The sequence below is a fragment of the Zootoca vivipara genome, chromosome 10, assembly GCF_963506605.1.
Source record: "Zootoca vivipara chromosome 10, rZooViv1.1, whole genome shotgun sequence".
Classification (NCBI taxonomy): Eukaryota; Metazoa; Chordata; class Lepidosauria; order Squamata; family Lacertidae; genus Zootoca; species Zootoca vivipara.
Window position 1 is genome coordinate 41,577,103 of NC_083285.1, and position 15,110 is coordinate 41,592,212.

The 15,110-nt window shown below is 41.6% G+C and overlaps 1 protein-coding gene across 4 annotated transcripts in view; it reads right to left on the reverse strand.

Moving 5' to 3' along the window:
* Positions 1-36: 36 nt before the first annotated feature.
* The window catches only part of XRCC6 (X-ray repair cross complementing 6), a 30,036-nt gene continuing 14,962 nt past the window's right edge, over positions 37-15,110 (reverse strand). For 2 of the 4 annotated variants that reach the window (XM_035127665.2, XM_035127664.2), the window contains exons 2-13: positions 13,598-13,691; positions 11,675-11,787; positions 10,036-10,174; positions 8,016-8,270; positions 7,100-7,283; positions 6,655-6,841; positions 5,278-5,446; positions 4,165-4,326; positions 2,758-2,887; positions 2,528-2,628; positions 655-768; positions 37-435 (exon numbers count right to left, since the gene is read on the reverse strand). In XM_035127665.2, the coding sequence (XP_034983556.1) occupies positions 233-435; positions 655-768; positions 2,528-2,628; positions 2,758-2,887; positions 4,165-4,326; positions 5,278-5,446; positions 6,655-6,841; positions 7,100-7,283; positions 8,016-8,270; positions 10,036-10,174; positions 11,675-11,787; positions 13,598-13,676 (1,836 nt within the window). In that variant the 5' untranslated portion in view covers positions 13,677-13,691 and the 3' untranslated portion in view covers positions 37-232. Of the gene's footprint in view, positions 436-654; positions 769-2,527; positions 2,629-2,757; positions 2,888-4,164; positions 4,327-5,277; positions 5,447-6,654; positions 6,842-7,099; positions 7,284-8,015; positions 8,271-10,035; positions 10,175-11,674; positions 11,788-13,597; positions 13,692-14,106; positions 14,126-15,110 lie in introns of all 4 variants that reach the window. The other 2 variants (XM_035127667.2, XM_035127662.2) reach the window with 2 other exon arrangements.

The following is a 15,110-nucleotide window of genomic DNA, read 5'->3' on the forward strand; positions in this document are numbered from 1 at the left end:
AAAAAGAAAAGCAGGGACAGATATGCAAAACAAGCTTATTTATTAAGGCAAGTTTTTGTTAAGTCTAGAAACAGGTGGGGAGAATGAAGCATTTTCCCATTAATAAATCCTCATTATTACAGAGTCATAACCTCTCAAGAAAAAATAATTCCCTGCTCCCTTTGATCTATGGCTATAAAGATGCTGCACCCCTTTTGTCAAAATCTTAGGGAGGAGACTGAGCACAGAACACTCAGTGCCCACTAAAATATTCAGTCACAGCATCTAAGAGTTCTTGCTTCTTTGTTCCTGCTGTCAGCTTGTAATTCCTGCACACTTCCTTTAAAACTGGCACAGTCAGTTTACCCAAAGTGCCTTTTTGAACATGATTCCTCAGGTCTTCTTCAGAGATTTCGATCTTTGCTTTCTTTTCTGGTGGTAGGGTACCATCCCCTGCTGGAAAGAGATTTTTGGATTAATTATGTGTTTCCAATATCTTGTTATAAATAAAATACATCTTATACAGCCATTACAATATATCCTGCAAAAGTACACTGACAGTGTCAAGACAGTCTCCTCCCTAGCCCATGATAATCCAACCACAATCTGGTGTGATTGAGCAGGGAATGAACTTGGAGGATGTAACCACCTCTTTGGGTTCTGTTGCAATCCTACCTTGTTTACGCTTTGTGGTTTTCCCATCTGGATCATAGCCTGGAGGGTAAACTAGTTGTTTGAACTCTTCTCCAAGATTACCCAGTCTGCAATCCATCACCTCAACCTTGGGCACTGGAGAAAAGGGGGGAAATGTCTGCATACCATACCTCAGAAAAGCAAAAATATCAAATATACAGAAATAATGGTTCTACAGAGGAAACATACAAAACACTGAGCTTAAGGGTAAAGGGACCCCTGACCATTAGATCCAGTCGTGACCGACTCTGGGGTTGCGGTACTCATCTCGCATTATTGGCCAAGGCAGCCGGCGTACAGCTTCCAGGTCATGTGGCCAGCATGACAAAGCCGCTTCTGGCAAACCAGAGCAGCACACGGAAACGCCGTTTACCTTCCCGCTGTAGCGGTACCTATTTAACTTGCACTTTGACGTGCTTTCGAACTGCTAGGTTGGCAGGAGCTGGGACTGAACAACGGGAGCTCACCCCGTCGCGGGGATTCGAACCGCCGACCTTCTGATCGGCAAGCCCTAGGCTCTGTGGTTTAACCCCACCGAGCTTTAAGGTAGATAGTTCAAAAGCACAGGTGAAATGAATACAAATTATGAAACCATTTTAATTTGGAAAACGACGTTGTCTTAAGACAAAAGTGAGCCACAATGAAATGGGGAAGCAAAAAGCTAGAAAATACTGGAAAGGTTAAAGAGGTCCTTAATTTTTGCTTCAGTCTTCATGAACTAATAATCAGGTCTGTTAGCAAAAATGGTGCTTACACTGATAAGGAAGGAACCATAGATCACAGAATACAGTTGTAGGAGTCCCACAAGGGTCATCTAGTCCAACTCCCTGCAATGCAGGAATCTTTCGCCCAATGTGGGCTCAAACCCATGGCCCTGATTCCAAAACCTCAAGAAATCGGGACGTCTAAGGCCCATTTTTATGAGATCCTGATTATTTCATGCAGTCAAAAATAAGATTCAAAACTGAATTTTAGCTATCAATTTATGACATGAAGGGCACGTTGTTGTTCTTATGTAGTCTTTACCCCCAAGGGTGAATTGAGACAAACATATTCTCATTCAAACGTATTCTCACATTCACCAATTCTTTCCCCAACACACAGGCCCACAACCTTCCCCACTCACTATTATTAATAATAATATTACAGTTGACATCTCTCCCCACCCACCCCTCTCTCTGACATGCACATGCATTTCAACGTCCCCAGCACTCCAGATTCCCTCAGAGCTTGACAACAAACTTGGCTGCATTGGGATTACTGGAGAGTAGAGGTTTCAACCTCTCTCCCTACTCATCCCAATGATCCGAAATGCATGCAGTCCCAATACTGCTTAGGGCTAATAGCAGCATGTGCCAGTATCTTGGCTGCATGGTGTGCAATCCCAATGGAGTCAAAATTGCTATATCCATGTGTTGCTTAGCAGCACAGAAGGTGGGCGGAACCTTTGGCCTCCAGGTGTTGCTGACATGCAACTTCCATCAGCTCCAGAGAACACGGCCAATGGACGTTGGATGATGGAAGTTGTGGCTCAGCCATTTCTGGAGGACCAAAGATTCCACACACCAGCAGGATGGGAACACCTTTCTTTCCCCCACCATACAGTTGATGGTTAATCTGTCAGGTAGTGGTGAAAAAATGAACACGGCTCCCCAGGGTCTCATGTAAGCCACAGTTTACCCACATTTGCTTCAACGGCAACTCGCTTTAGTATAAAACCTGTAATTTTTTGTATGATGTGCATCGCAAACATACAATTGGATTAAACAGCTCATTGCTTGTTTATTAAATAGTGGGAAATTCCAGAGACTGCAACAGGAAAAATGTCAAACTACACTCACTAAATTAGTCTTACCTGTCAGATCTTCAGCTTTTTCAGGTTCCAGTAAGTCCAGAGCCAAGGCCTCCAGGTTCATATAGTGCTGCTGTAAAACTGGATTCTCAAAGCTCTCACTCCTGTTGAAATCCCAAGATAAAGTGTCAATGAGCCACTATCCAGAAATAGAGACAGCACCACTGGGTTGTCCAAGAACTGTTTGCTGGGCACATGAGCATTAATCCTACCTTGCTCCCATCTCTACTCACCTGTACTTGAACCGAAGCTTCTGAACTATTTCCTTCATTTTGCTTACTTGTTCTTGATTAGCTGGGAGCTTCTCTGTAAAGTCAACTTTCCGTTTGTCGTCCGCAAAAGGTAGGAAAATTAGATGAAACCCTAAATAGAGGGAACGAATATATAAATGAGAGAAATTAGATACTCAAAAATGCTTCCTGTCCCCAAATGCTCAGATCTCTGACAAATGATCTTCAGATCTGAAGTCACATTATCATTAGGGTTGCCACTTAGATTAAAATCAACATGTGAATGCTTGATTACTAACTAAAACTACCAATTATGAACTAGTTGTTTCGAGTGTCAGTGAATGGGAACGTTTTGAAGACAACAGAATAATTTGTCAGAATAATGACATAATGTGCAAAAGACATTAACAGAGGCAGACCAGAAAAAAGCTACAGCATGTCTAAATTTATTTTATTAGAAACATCTCGGGATAAGACATCTTTAAATACCCATAGTGAGCAATAAGCCAGGAAATATCTAATAAAGTACATTTTACTTTATTATGTTATACTACTTAACCAAAGAGTAAAATGTATTTCACCCCACAGGCAATTAAGGATTATTTTTTTTACTGTTATTGATAAACATTTCTGGTCTGCATTCTGGTTTTGCTCTAAAACTAGTCCACAAATAACAGTATCTCATGATAGAGATGCCATCATCTCAGCTAGAAGAGAGAATTTCCTGTTCTGAGAAACATCATATAGGCTAGGAAGAAGATCTCAGCAGCTTCTAAGATGTAGCTTATGGAAGTTTGCAAGGTGAAACAGGCAGAGCCAAGATCCCCAAAACATAGAGACTTTGAAGGAGTTTGGGGAAAGGAAAGACTGGAGGCTGACTAGGATCTTTGCCTGGCCCAAAAATCTGTTATTGAGAGTTAAGAGTAACTTCCAAAATAGGGTACTATTGGGTGGCAGGCAGGACTGTCTGCACTGAGTGTAGAAATTGGTATTCGGATTACCTTACAGAAGCAGAAATATTCTCACTAAGGCATCTCTGGGTCCAGTCTTGTTAAGTCTGGAGGAACTAACCTGATGCAATTAAATAGTGGGATATTGAAATGAACCCAAAAATTATCTTGTGTACTATTGATTACCTATCTGTAGGAGATGATGAGATACCCTTAATGAATTCATCAGAAGCAGCCAAAGTAATCCAAACCATACACTGGAAACTATATAAGACACCAGTGCATAAAAAGTAATGCTAATATTCTACAAGATGGGGAATAAATCTATAGCCACTCCATGCTGCTCATAAAAGTATAAACCTCCGCTCCTTAAATTAGATGGCAGAAAAAACTTCAGGCAGTGGTAGAGCAACACCACACCAGCCATCTGCAAGACAGCAATGCCAACAACTCCAGTTACCTGAGGGGGCCACCTGCACATTCTGCTCATCCAACTCTTCTTCCTGAGGAACCAGGGCTATAAACCGAGGAGGAGTGTTCCGACGGGGTGTGTACCTGCATATGGCCATCACCCCTTTCTCCAGACACTTTGTCAGCAGGGCATTAAATAACGTGGTGCTTCCTAAAAGCAAAAATCCATGCTTGTTACTTTAATGAAACAACTCTGGTGGCTCAAAACACATCTGAAATAATTACATCAAGCTTCTGCAGAGGAATATATGCAACTATATCTCTCTGTGTGTGGCTGGTTACCATGCATAGCTGTCAGGTTTTCCCTTTTCTCGCGAGGAAGCCTATTCAGCATAAGGGAATTTCCCTTAAAAAAAAGGGAGAACTTGACAGCTATGTTACCATGGTTTTGGGACAGAAAGGTATAGTTTCTGGCTTTTTTGTAAATGTGCTTCTTTTGTAGATGGTAGCAATAACCAACTCAACAGTTTAGTCCGGGGGGGGGGGGGCAGAAGCCCGAGAGAGGGCAATGTCCATGGCAACCTCTTTTTAAGTTTTGGAATTTTCTCCCCAGAGGTATGCCTGGCACCTTCATTATGTAGTTTCCATTGCATGCTAAAGACACACCTCTTTCCCCACCCTATTCTTTTAATGGTTTTTGTTTTGGAATCATTTTAACATTGTACTTTTAAACCACTGTAACCCACCCTGGGACCTTGTGGTGAAGGGCAACAAATTAAATACCGTAAACATAGTTATGTATTTGATTACTTATCCATCCTCCAGGATGTTATCTCAAGGTGCCAGGGTGGGTGTTGGGAGTCGACCAAGCTACTTGCTGTTAGATGACTATTGTCCTGCTCCATGAGATTTAACCTGTGCAGCCACAAGGTTTCATCCTGAGTGCTTTTAACATATATATAATGTTTGGTACTTTGGAATGCAACATTATCAATATGCTAATGGCACTGAACCTAATCCTGTACTGTACCCTGACTAGTATGGGTCCAGAAAGTCGACCTCGTAGCATCATCCCCCATTTTCATGTTTGAAATCCTGCTCTGCACAATGAAATTTCACTGTCAAAATACAAGGCAAACTATCTTTCCCACAATAGGCTTACCACTAATCAAAGACTCTTCGGGATAGATGAACTGGGCAGGCCTGACGTGATGGTGTTGTTTCAACATTACCAGGGGCTTGAAGCCAATCAGATACAAGCCTTGTGGATCAAACCTTTTTGCTTCTTCCGTCTCCTCTTTCTCCAGCACAATCTGACGGTTCCCATAGATCTACAAAAAGGGAGCAGGGGGAAGAAAAGTATATAGAAAAATAACAAGCCTCGGGCCCAAGTGAAGTAAAATACAGTATAGGTCTAGTGTTAGTGGAAACATAATCATGCCGCATAGAGTCTAGCACATCTGAAGTTACACTGTAGAAAGTCAGCAAAAAGATCTATGGCAAGCCTCTGGGTGAAATCATTCTTGTCTCACTCACTAAGAGTAATTTTATCAGACAGCTACTCCTGTTTTTATCCACATACTGTAAATCAGGGATGGCTAACCTCTTGATCTCCAGGTGTTGCTGAACTGCTACAACCCCCATCATCCCTGGCTCCTGGCCATGCAGGCTGGGGCTGATGGGAGATGCACTCAAACAACATCTGGAGGACCACAGGTTAGTCACTCCTATTTCAAAAGCTCCCATTTGCAGTGGTTTCCCTCTCTTTGCACCTCAGGGTGGGAATAGCTATTCCAGGGGTTCTCAAATTTAGGCTGGCTTTGGTAGCCAGCCAAAATTTTGACCCTTCCCCAACATTCTCCCAGCTGATTCTCAACTCGAGGGAGCCTCAGGCTTAGATCACTTTCAAAAAGCAGCCGTCTGGGGACAATCTCTGGTTCTCCTGCACAATTCCAGGCTCAAGAGGAGAGCCAGAGGTTGTCCATGATGCGCAGGACCTCTGAGGTCCTTGGAACTAGAACCACAATACTGTATAAACAAAATGGTCATGCAGCAAAACCATTCATATGAACACACATTTGTTAAATGCTTGCCAAAAACGTTTTTGCAACATGAGCCACCTGATCTGCAACATATAGCCTTAGCTTTATTCCTTGTGGAGGCCATTTATTTGCATGCTACTTCCATTAAAACAAAAACAAAAAACTAGCTGGCTGTCCTTTCAAGACTTTGGAAATTAGTGAGAACTAACTGCCAAAAGACAGAAAGTTATGCTTGAAGAAAATGGAAAATTAGAGAAAATGCTTAAAACAATTGCCAGTGTATGACACAATACGGCCCAATTATTTGCAAATAATTATTTATAAAATTATTCCTCTACTTTCGTACCCCAATCCAGAAGTCTGTTGGGAAAAGGGAAGAAAAATCAGTACATATATAATCTATGATGTTTCTTCCATTTTTTAAAATGGGCTTGCAAATTCTGCCAATGGGAAATGGGGGAGAGGAGACTGAGTAAATCATTCTCAAAGTACCTTACCTGAGCCCTCTTGGTGTCACTTGGGAGAAGCAAACTACCCGTCTGTCGGTTAAAGGTTCGAGTTTTTGTTTTCACTGGCTCATTGGTTTCTCTGTAAAGTCTCACTGGTGGCTGCTTGACAGCTTTCTGCACTAAGTTGAAAATGCCAACAGAAAGAGCCACATCTTTTCCCAGATACAAATTCAGCCTGCCAAGAATCAACAAATACAGATTTAAGCCTTCTAGATCCTGTACTGTCTTTCAGTTTCTACTTTAAAGAGATAAAAGCATATGAAAACATTCCAAAACATCACAAAGGAAACTTTCCACAACTTAGCATTAACAGTTATGTACTTTAACATAACTGTTAAGTGATTGGCATTTATTGAGAGGAAGTATTTTCTCCAAAATCTCTCTTGACCACTACCCCACAAAAGGAGAATTTAATTTTTTTCTCAATACACACCTGACTAAAGCTCGCTTCCTGGTCTCTTTTGCTCGTACTTTCTTCATGAGGTCTTCTAGCTTCCCAGACTCATCAAACTGGACTCCCAAGTCCTCATCTTCTGCTGTATTAATTATATCCCTGTAGAACAAGGAGATATCAAACCCCCCAGGCTTCTTCAAGTGCATTAAGTCAAGGTAGATACCTGGAGTCAAAACAGAATTGGAGCAATATAGATTACCAATTTCCTATAATTTTACAGGTTTTCTTTTTGCAAAATAGCTTAAACAGTCCCAGAACGAAGCACAGGGGTCAGGAAAGGAGCATGAAGCATGCGTGCCGCCTTAACTGAGAGGGCCTTGGCTGTGTGACATCGATGTGCCATACACGTGACATCATTGTACTCTGTGGTGTGTGTGCATGATGTCGGCTGCCAAAGAAATATGGACGAGGTCCCTCTGACTTGGGATTTGGAGGGGCCTTGGTCCCCACAGCTCCGCATACTTGGTACCCGTGGCATGAAGCAAAGAATATAGAGTTCATACTAGCAAGGGTCAATGCACACCTTCATTCTCCATTAACCTGCTTTCAAACTCAGCCACCAATCACATTCTGCACTGTGCTAAACAGCTTAAAAGAAGCTGAATGCACAAGCAAGTTCAAATACCCACTCATCCATAAAGCTTTCAAGTGGGTGACCTTGGCCTAGTCACTATCCCTTAGAGTCAGACTAACCTAACTCACAGAGTTGTAAGAATACAGGAGGGTGCGGCAGAACCACGCATGCCTCCATCAATTTCTTGAAAGAAAGGTGGGAGAGAAATGTAATAAATGATTGTGCCCTAAGATTACTTATAACAAATAGCATTGGGAACCAGTTTTGCAAACACTGTTTAGTCCACTAAGAGGCGGCACCATTTCAGTTTGTGGTACTGACCTGTCTCTCGAAGGTCAGCAGCTTTGGTCCTAGCAAATTTGGCATTCATGCTGTCTTGACCGTGAGGATTATCTTCATTGGTGAACAGCATGATCCTTTTGTGGCTCATTTTGAGGCGGACATCACTGAAGAGGTTAGAGCAAACCCAGAATGCCTCACCTAGTGAGTAGCCAGCACTATGGCCAAAGGATTTGTGGAAGAGCACTCTCCCTTCCTCTCCATTGTACTTGGCCAGCTCTAACACTCGTTTTGCCCCTTAAAAAAAGAACAGAAAATGAATGACTACAGTTCAGTGTTGTCCTACAAAACACAAACAAAAGAGCACTACTCTTTTAAGCCATGATATGCCAGAATTTGCAAATCTTTCAGTAGCTTGTCTATGAAGTTTCTCGTCCAACTTATGAAAAGAGATCAAGTGTTCAGTGTAGCAGTTCTCTGTGTGCAACAAGGGCTACTGCCTTTTCTTAGTTGCTCATGAAACTTGGCTCAAAACTGGAACAAGCCTGAAATTGCAAGTTTGGCTAGGTGAAGCTTGAAGATATCAGAGAGGAACGAAGTAACTTCAACATTTGGTGATAGACCTTATCCACAAAAAACTTTTTGAGTATTTTGGAAGAAACAACAAAATATCTAAATGGATGGCTGAATAGCATTTGGTTACCCATGTTGATTATGGTTTTAATTAAATCTAGAGTTAAACTTTGGAATCATTAGAACTATATACATTTTTTGAAACTGGACTAAGCTGTAGTTTCTGAGATATGAGATTTCCTATGCAGCTACCTGCAGAACCTAATGCCATAATAAACACAAAAACCTATGGGTGAGATTGAGCATAGTATGAATCTGCTACAAAGGATTGGGGAACTCTCTGTAGCAGGTTTTGGGGGTGCACAGTGGGCTGGAGGGAGACGTGAAACCAGAGGTCCCATTGCACAAGTGGATTTCCACTTTGCAAGGAGGAGTTACTGTAGAACTATTCTGGTTTGAATAATGGCTGCATTAGGTAAAGGTAAAGGGGCCCCTGACCATCAGGTCCAGTCGCGTCCGACTCTGGGATTGCAGCGATCATCTCGCTCTATAGGCTGAGGGAGCCGGAGTTTGTCCGCAGACAGCTTCCGGCTCATGTGGCCAGCATGACAAAGCTGCTTCTGGCGAACCAGAGCAGCGCACGGAAATGCCGTTTACCTTCCCGCCGGAGCGGTCCCTATTTATCTACTTGCACTTTGATGTGCTTTTGAGCTGGGACTGAGCAACGGGAGCTCACCCTGTTGCAGGGATTCGAACCACTGACCTTCTGATCAGCAAGCCCTAGACTCTGTGGTTTAACCCACAGCGCCACCTGGGTCCCTATGGCTGCATTACACTTAACCTATTAGCCCAGGCATCCCCAAACTGCGGCCCTCGAGATGTTTTGGCCTACAACTCCCATGATACCTAGCTAGCAGGACCAATGGTCAGGGAAGATGGGAATTGTAGTCCAAAACATCCGGAGGGCCGAAGTTTGGGGATGCCTGTATTAGCTAGTTTCTTTATGGCTTCTAACATTAGTTTACTGAAATGGATTTTGCACTGTAGCTTGCAAGTGTCTGAAGCTACATGTCAAGCCGTGTGGCACACGCCAAAGATTCCACAAATGGGTTGATGGGGGCATACTAAATATGGAGCAAGCCGCTACAACACAATTACTTCACTACAGACTGAACTCTGACATGAGCAGTACCTTAGATTGTCACCAACTGCAAAAGCCACTTGAGTTGATACTGGTTTAGAAAATTGTATCTTAAACAAATATGGGAATGGGGGGGGGAGCAGACAGCCATAGGGAGGAGCTCTTCCTCCAGTTGTGACTATTATCAAGTATTTATAAAGCATCAACACTGGCAGAATTTAAGTATTTTAAAAGCATCAACCGTAAGCATTGTGCAGAATAAAACAGTGGGCCACCTCTGCTACTCAAAGTACCATGCCTCATTCCTGTATTCTTCCTTCACAGTTACACATATTATTATATATTTACCTGGATTGTCCAAATCCTGAAGAACATAAATGTGTTTAAAATCCACAGAATTCTTATGTTTCTCAGTACCATAAAACACAACACCAAGAAGGTCCCGGTCATGGCTGATGATCTTGTTTGTGTACACATTCTTAATGCACTGGTAAAAAAAGTTCAAGTGAGTTAGGAAAAGAGAGGGAAAGGACCACCGAAGAAAACAGCATTTACACATCAAAGATGGTGTTAAAACATCTAGAAATACTTCCAAGACTGCCACAGTGCTTTAAGACATTTACGCCCTACCTCCACAGGACATTTATAGATGAGAGAATCTAGAAGATGTTCAACACTGAATTGGCCCATCTAGCTCAGTGCTGTCTACATTGACTGGTAGTGACTCTCCAGAGTTTCATAGCAGAGTCTTTCCCAGCACTTCCGGGAGATGCCATAAATTTAGCTGTGGCCCTTTTAGATGCAAAGCATGTGTTCCACCACTGATCAATGGCCTTCCGCTCCATTCTATCTTGTTGGTATTCTCAGAATTGTGTTGGACTGCAATCCTACACACACTTACATGGAAGCAAGGCAACTGGACACAGGCGGGCCTCACTCCTGAACCAATATATGCAAGATTTCATTTCTTTTAATTTTTTTGGTCTCACACTTTGATTTTTGCAGAACCAAGGTCCATCCATTTTTAAGCAGGGATAAACTGTTTGGGCCTAAGGGCTGCATTCACCCACAGTCAACCCTCCAGGGAGCTGCTTACCAGTAGTGGATGTAGCCACCCACACTCTCACAACTGCACACTCACAGTCCACACCTCAGCTGATCACTGCAGATCAGCTAAAGTGGGGGGGGGGGTTATAATTCCCTCTGCACTGATGAAATAATCATTCTGATTCATGGGGAGTGGGGGGTGGGTTGCATCCCCCATCAGGGCACTAGGCTGGGCAGAGTTTGAATCTTCTTTGCTCACCTTAGAACTGTTCTACTTTATTTATTTTTTCCCTTTTGCCACTACCACCAGAATTGTTGGGGGTTTTGGTGAACACATCAGCAACTAACATTTAGAACGTATAATAAACTGGCAAAAGCAGTGGGAAAGGAGAGAATCAGCAGCTTCTAGAAGTGTTCCATTTGCAAACCCAGGGATGGAGAGGGATTTTCAAGACTGCGTAAAATTGTGCTGAATAGCACTCGGGAAAGTGCCCCAGTACCACAAGATACAGAACTCAGGAACTATGCTTAGACTAAAGTATGTATTTTTTATTGTACCGTAGCACAGCACAGGGACAATGCAATTGCTTGCTTTTCAAGTGTTTAAACTCTCCCATAGATGAAGACAGAAGACAACCATTTCCAGAGAATGTTGCTCTGCTTCCAGATTTGGTTTTTAATTTTAAGAACACAACTTTCATCTAAATTTCTACAAACTGAAAAGTACTTAACAGAAAAGTAGAACTCAGCATGACTTTAGTCTCTCTGCATAAAATGTATTTCATTATCCTACAGAAAATGGAGTAATATGGCAACTGACAAAACATAAAACAGAACTGACAGCTAGTTCTATCAGGTTATACTACTGCTGCTCCAACACGTTTAAGGAACTTTCAAAACATACAATATGTAATATTAAATTTCTGAAGGGTCATCCTACCTGGATCGTCATATCAAAAGGAGTCAAATCACCATTATCATAGGAATCAAACATGGCTTTTGAGGCATCCACTAAGAAAACCAAGGTATCCCGACCTGCATATTTATATTCTCCTACAGAGGGGAAAAAAAGTCAAACCCTGCATGCAAATCATTGTCATTTCACTCAATTGTTGTATTTACTATGTTGCCTTATTACAACTCACACATTCTTTAGACTATGCACAATTAACCTTGGTCTTATGTAGAGATGTAAAATTTCTGGAAATTTTGAAGCTCAGAAAAAAGCCCAGTTTTTTCCAGTTTTTTGGGGGTGGGGAACGGAAATTTTCGGAAAAATTGAAAAAAATGCTACATTAGCACCTTTTTTCTTTTCCAGATTGAAGGTCATTCTGTTCTTTAAAAACATAAAATATAACTATTGACAATTTTAATGGGCATAAAATTATCACAACTAGCATATTAAACATATAGTGTATCCAAACAATTATTACAAACAGAATTTACTTTTAAAATAATATTTATTTGTATTTGTAACAAATGGAGCAACAATCTCCTGAACTGTTTACTAGTTTATGTGGAACAAAACAAACTCCACAAAACAATTTTTAAGAATCCAGAAGTAACAATTATTCATATTTCCTCTTCACAGTATTTTAAAAAACATTCTCATAAAAAGAACGGTAGAAAGAAGTGGGACTAAGTTTCAATGAATGGGCATGAAATTTAATCAGAATCATTTTCTGAGCTGTAATGATCTTCCAGTGCTTTGAGGCCTAGTGAAGAGGAACTGAACCAATGCATACTACACGCGTGCAAAAACAAAACTGAAACCTTTTTCTTTTCTGGTGACAACAGCACCTCCTAAAGGAAGAAATGTATCTTGTTCTTGCATTGGAGAGTTCAGTTTGTAACCTTGGACTTGCTTGTCCTCACAGAAATTAGAATAATCTGATACCATGCATATTTTTTTAAAAATTATTTATAAAATATTTGAACCCCTTTATCTTAAAATATTTCATTCATCATGTTAAAATAAAACATTCCATAATCTATTTTTTATTTTTGCAATATTTCTATTTTGGGGGGGGGGGAAACAAAAAAGGCTTCAGGGAAAAAACAGAAAAAACCCGTCCCCCCCTCGAATTTTTCCGGGGTTTTTTTCCGGGCCTTCACATCTCTAGCCTTATGTAGAAGAAAGGGTATGCATTTGTACAGCCATGATGGGCTAAGAGATGACTGCTTTTTCTCAATAGGCTGCCTGCACCATGGCTCATCATGCCTTTCACTGGCATTGCAGTGGTCAGTGTGTTTGTCTTACCAAGACACTGCATACAGCAGCTCACTCTAAGAGCACGTAAAGTGACATCAGCCTTTTGCAGACAGTGCTCTCATGCTTTCACCTACCTCTGTACCCACAAAGGCTAAGTACTTGCCTTCTTAAAAAAGCAAAAGCATCCCGGGTTTCTTAGCATCCTACACCGGTAATCAAGAGTAGCAAAATGTTATAAGTATGCCACAAAGTGTTTCACATAAAGAAATGCCAGTTGAACTACTGGATCAGCTGTACTGGTTCCCAGAAATTTTCAGTATTGATGTGCTAGATTAGCTGCAAGCTAAAATAGCTTCAACTCATCTATAATAAATAATTAGCCCACATAAGCCTTTAGACCCGTGGTTCCCAACACCAGGGGGGCAATTTGATTTTTAAGGAGGGCAATTTGAGAATGAGTTATTAACAGTGAATGGCCTTTTAGGCTTCCTCCACATGAATAGGAATACACTTTTTTAAATAATAAGAATTATTATTATTAATAATAAGAATTATTATATTTCACGGGGGTGGCGATCAGGATTTTAGAGATGCTTAGGTGGGGCATGGCCAAAAAAAGGTTGGGAACCACTGCTTTAGACCAATTCTTACCAATTGTTTCAACATCTTCATTTTGTTCCTCTTCTTCTTCACCTTCCTCATTTTTGTAGTATGATAGCCAGTCTGCCATGGCTTTCACGTTGTGCTAAGAATAATGAACAAAGAAGGCAGATATACTATATTACATGTTCTTCCAGGCATCCCCTAAAATCATGACTTTGAAAGGATAAACAGTGGGTGAGAGAAGAGGAATGCTGTTGCTTTTTTTCAAGCTGGCAGTCTTACACAGCTGCTTTTCAGCAAACACAAAAAAGTCCTCAGGCTGTTCTTGTATCTCCCACACATAACATTCTGGCCCTGTCTGGCATCCCCAAACCCCATCTCGTATCACAAGGCTCTCTCAACAGCAGCCCATGTTATAACCTTTCCTGTGACACATGGAATAAAATGAGTTATGAATGGAATATGATTACATCTGTGTCAAATTTACAGTTAAAATACAACACTACATACAGCACTACTGCAGGGAGGTAATTTGAAGCTTGAAAAAAGTCACTTACCTATCAGTAAATAAGTGGTCTGCCATAGAGAGAGAGAAAAGGAAAAAATTCAAGTAAGCTCTGTTGTATTCATTTAACCAGCACATTAATTTTTACAGTGGCATGGTAAGAAACTGGCATATGTTGAAAAATAAATCAGACATGTGTGAAGAATCACAACTATTATTTTAAGCCAGTTTTAGACTCATCACATTGTTAAATACAATGACAGCTGCGGGGAGGGGGACTCAGGAGAAACATATTGTTGCCCACCACTCCAATCTCCAAGCAGGACGAGATCCTAGTGGTTTCCAATGCTGTGCCCAGGGTTAATGTTTCCCTTTGGAAATGAGGCACAGCGGAGATTGTGGTGTCTTTATGATATATGGTTTATTTACACATATATACAGTGGTACCTTGGTTCCCGAACTCAATCTGTTCTGGAAGTCCGTTTGACTTCCAAAACGTTCTCAAACCAAGGCACAGCTTCTGATTGGCTGATTAGCCCCAGAAACAATGCTGACAGCCAAAACAGACATTTGGCTTCCAAAAAGCATTTGCAAACCGGAACACTTACTTCCGGGTTTGCGAAGTTCGGGAGCTGATTTGTTCGGGAGCCAAGCCGTTCAGGAACCAAGGTACCACTGTATAACCAGAGCCTACAATTGAGGGTTTCACTGTATTAATACCCCCAGAGGATATTGCTTCTCCTATAGCTATAGATTTGGTTTCTTGCAGAAATTAACAATGGCTTTCTCCCTGCCTTTTCCAGCCTGCAACCTTTTTCTTCTCTAGTCTATGTCACAACACAGCCAACTCCCAACTCTGGCTTTTGTCCCTCTAACTCAGGGGTCAGCAACATTTTTCAGCCGTGGGCTGGTCCACCGTCCCTCAGACCATGTGGTGGGCCAGACTAATTTTTGGGGGGGGAGGGGGGATGAACGAATTCGTATGCCCCACAAATAACCCCGAGGTACACTTTAAATAAAAGCACACATTCTACTCATGTAAAAACACCAGGCAGA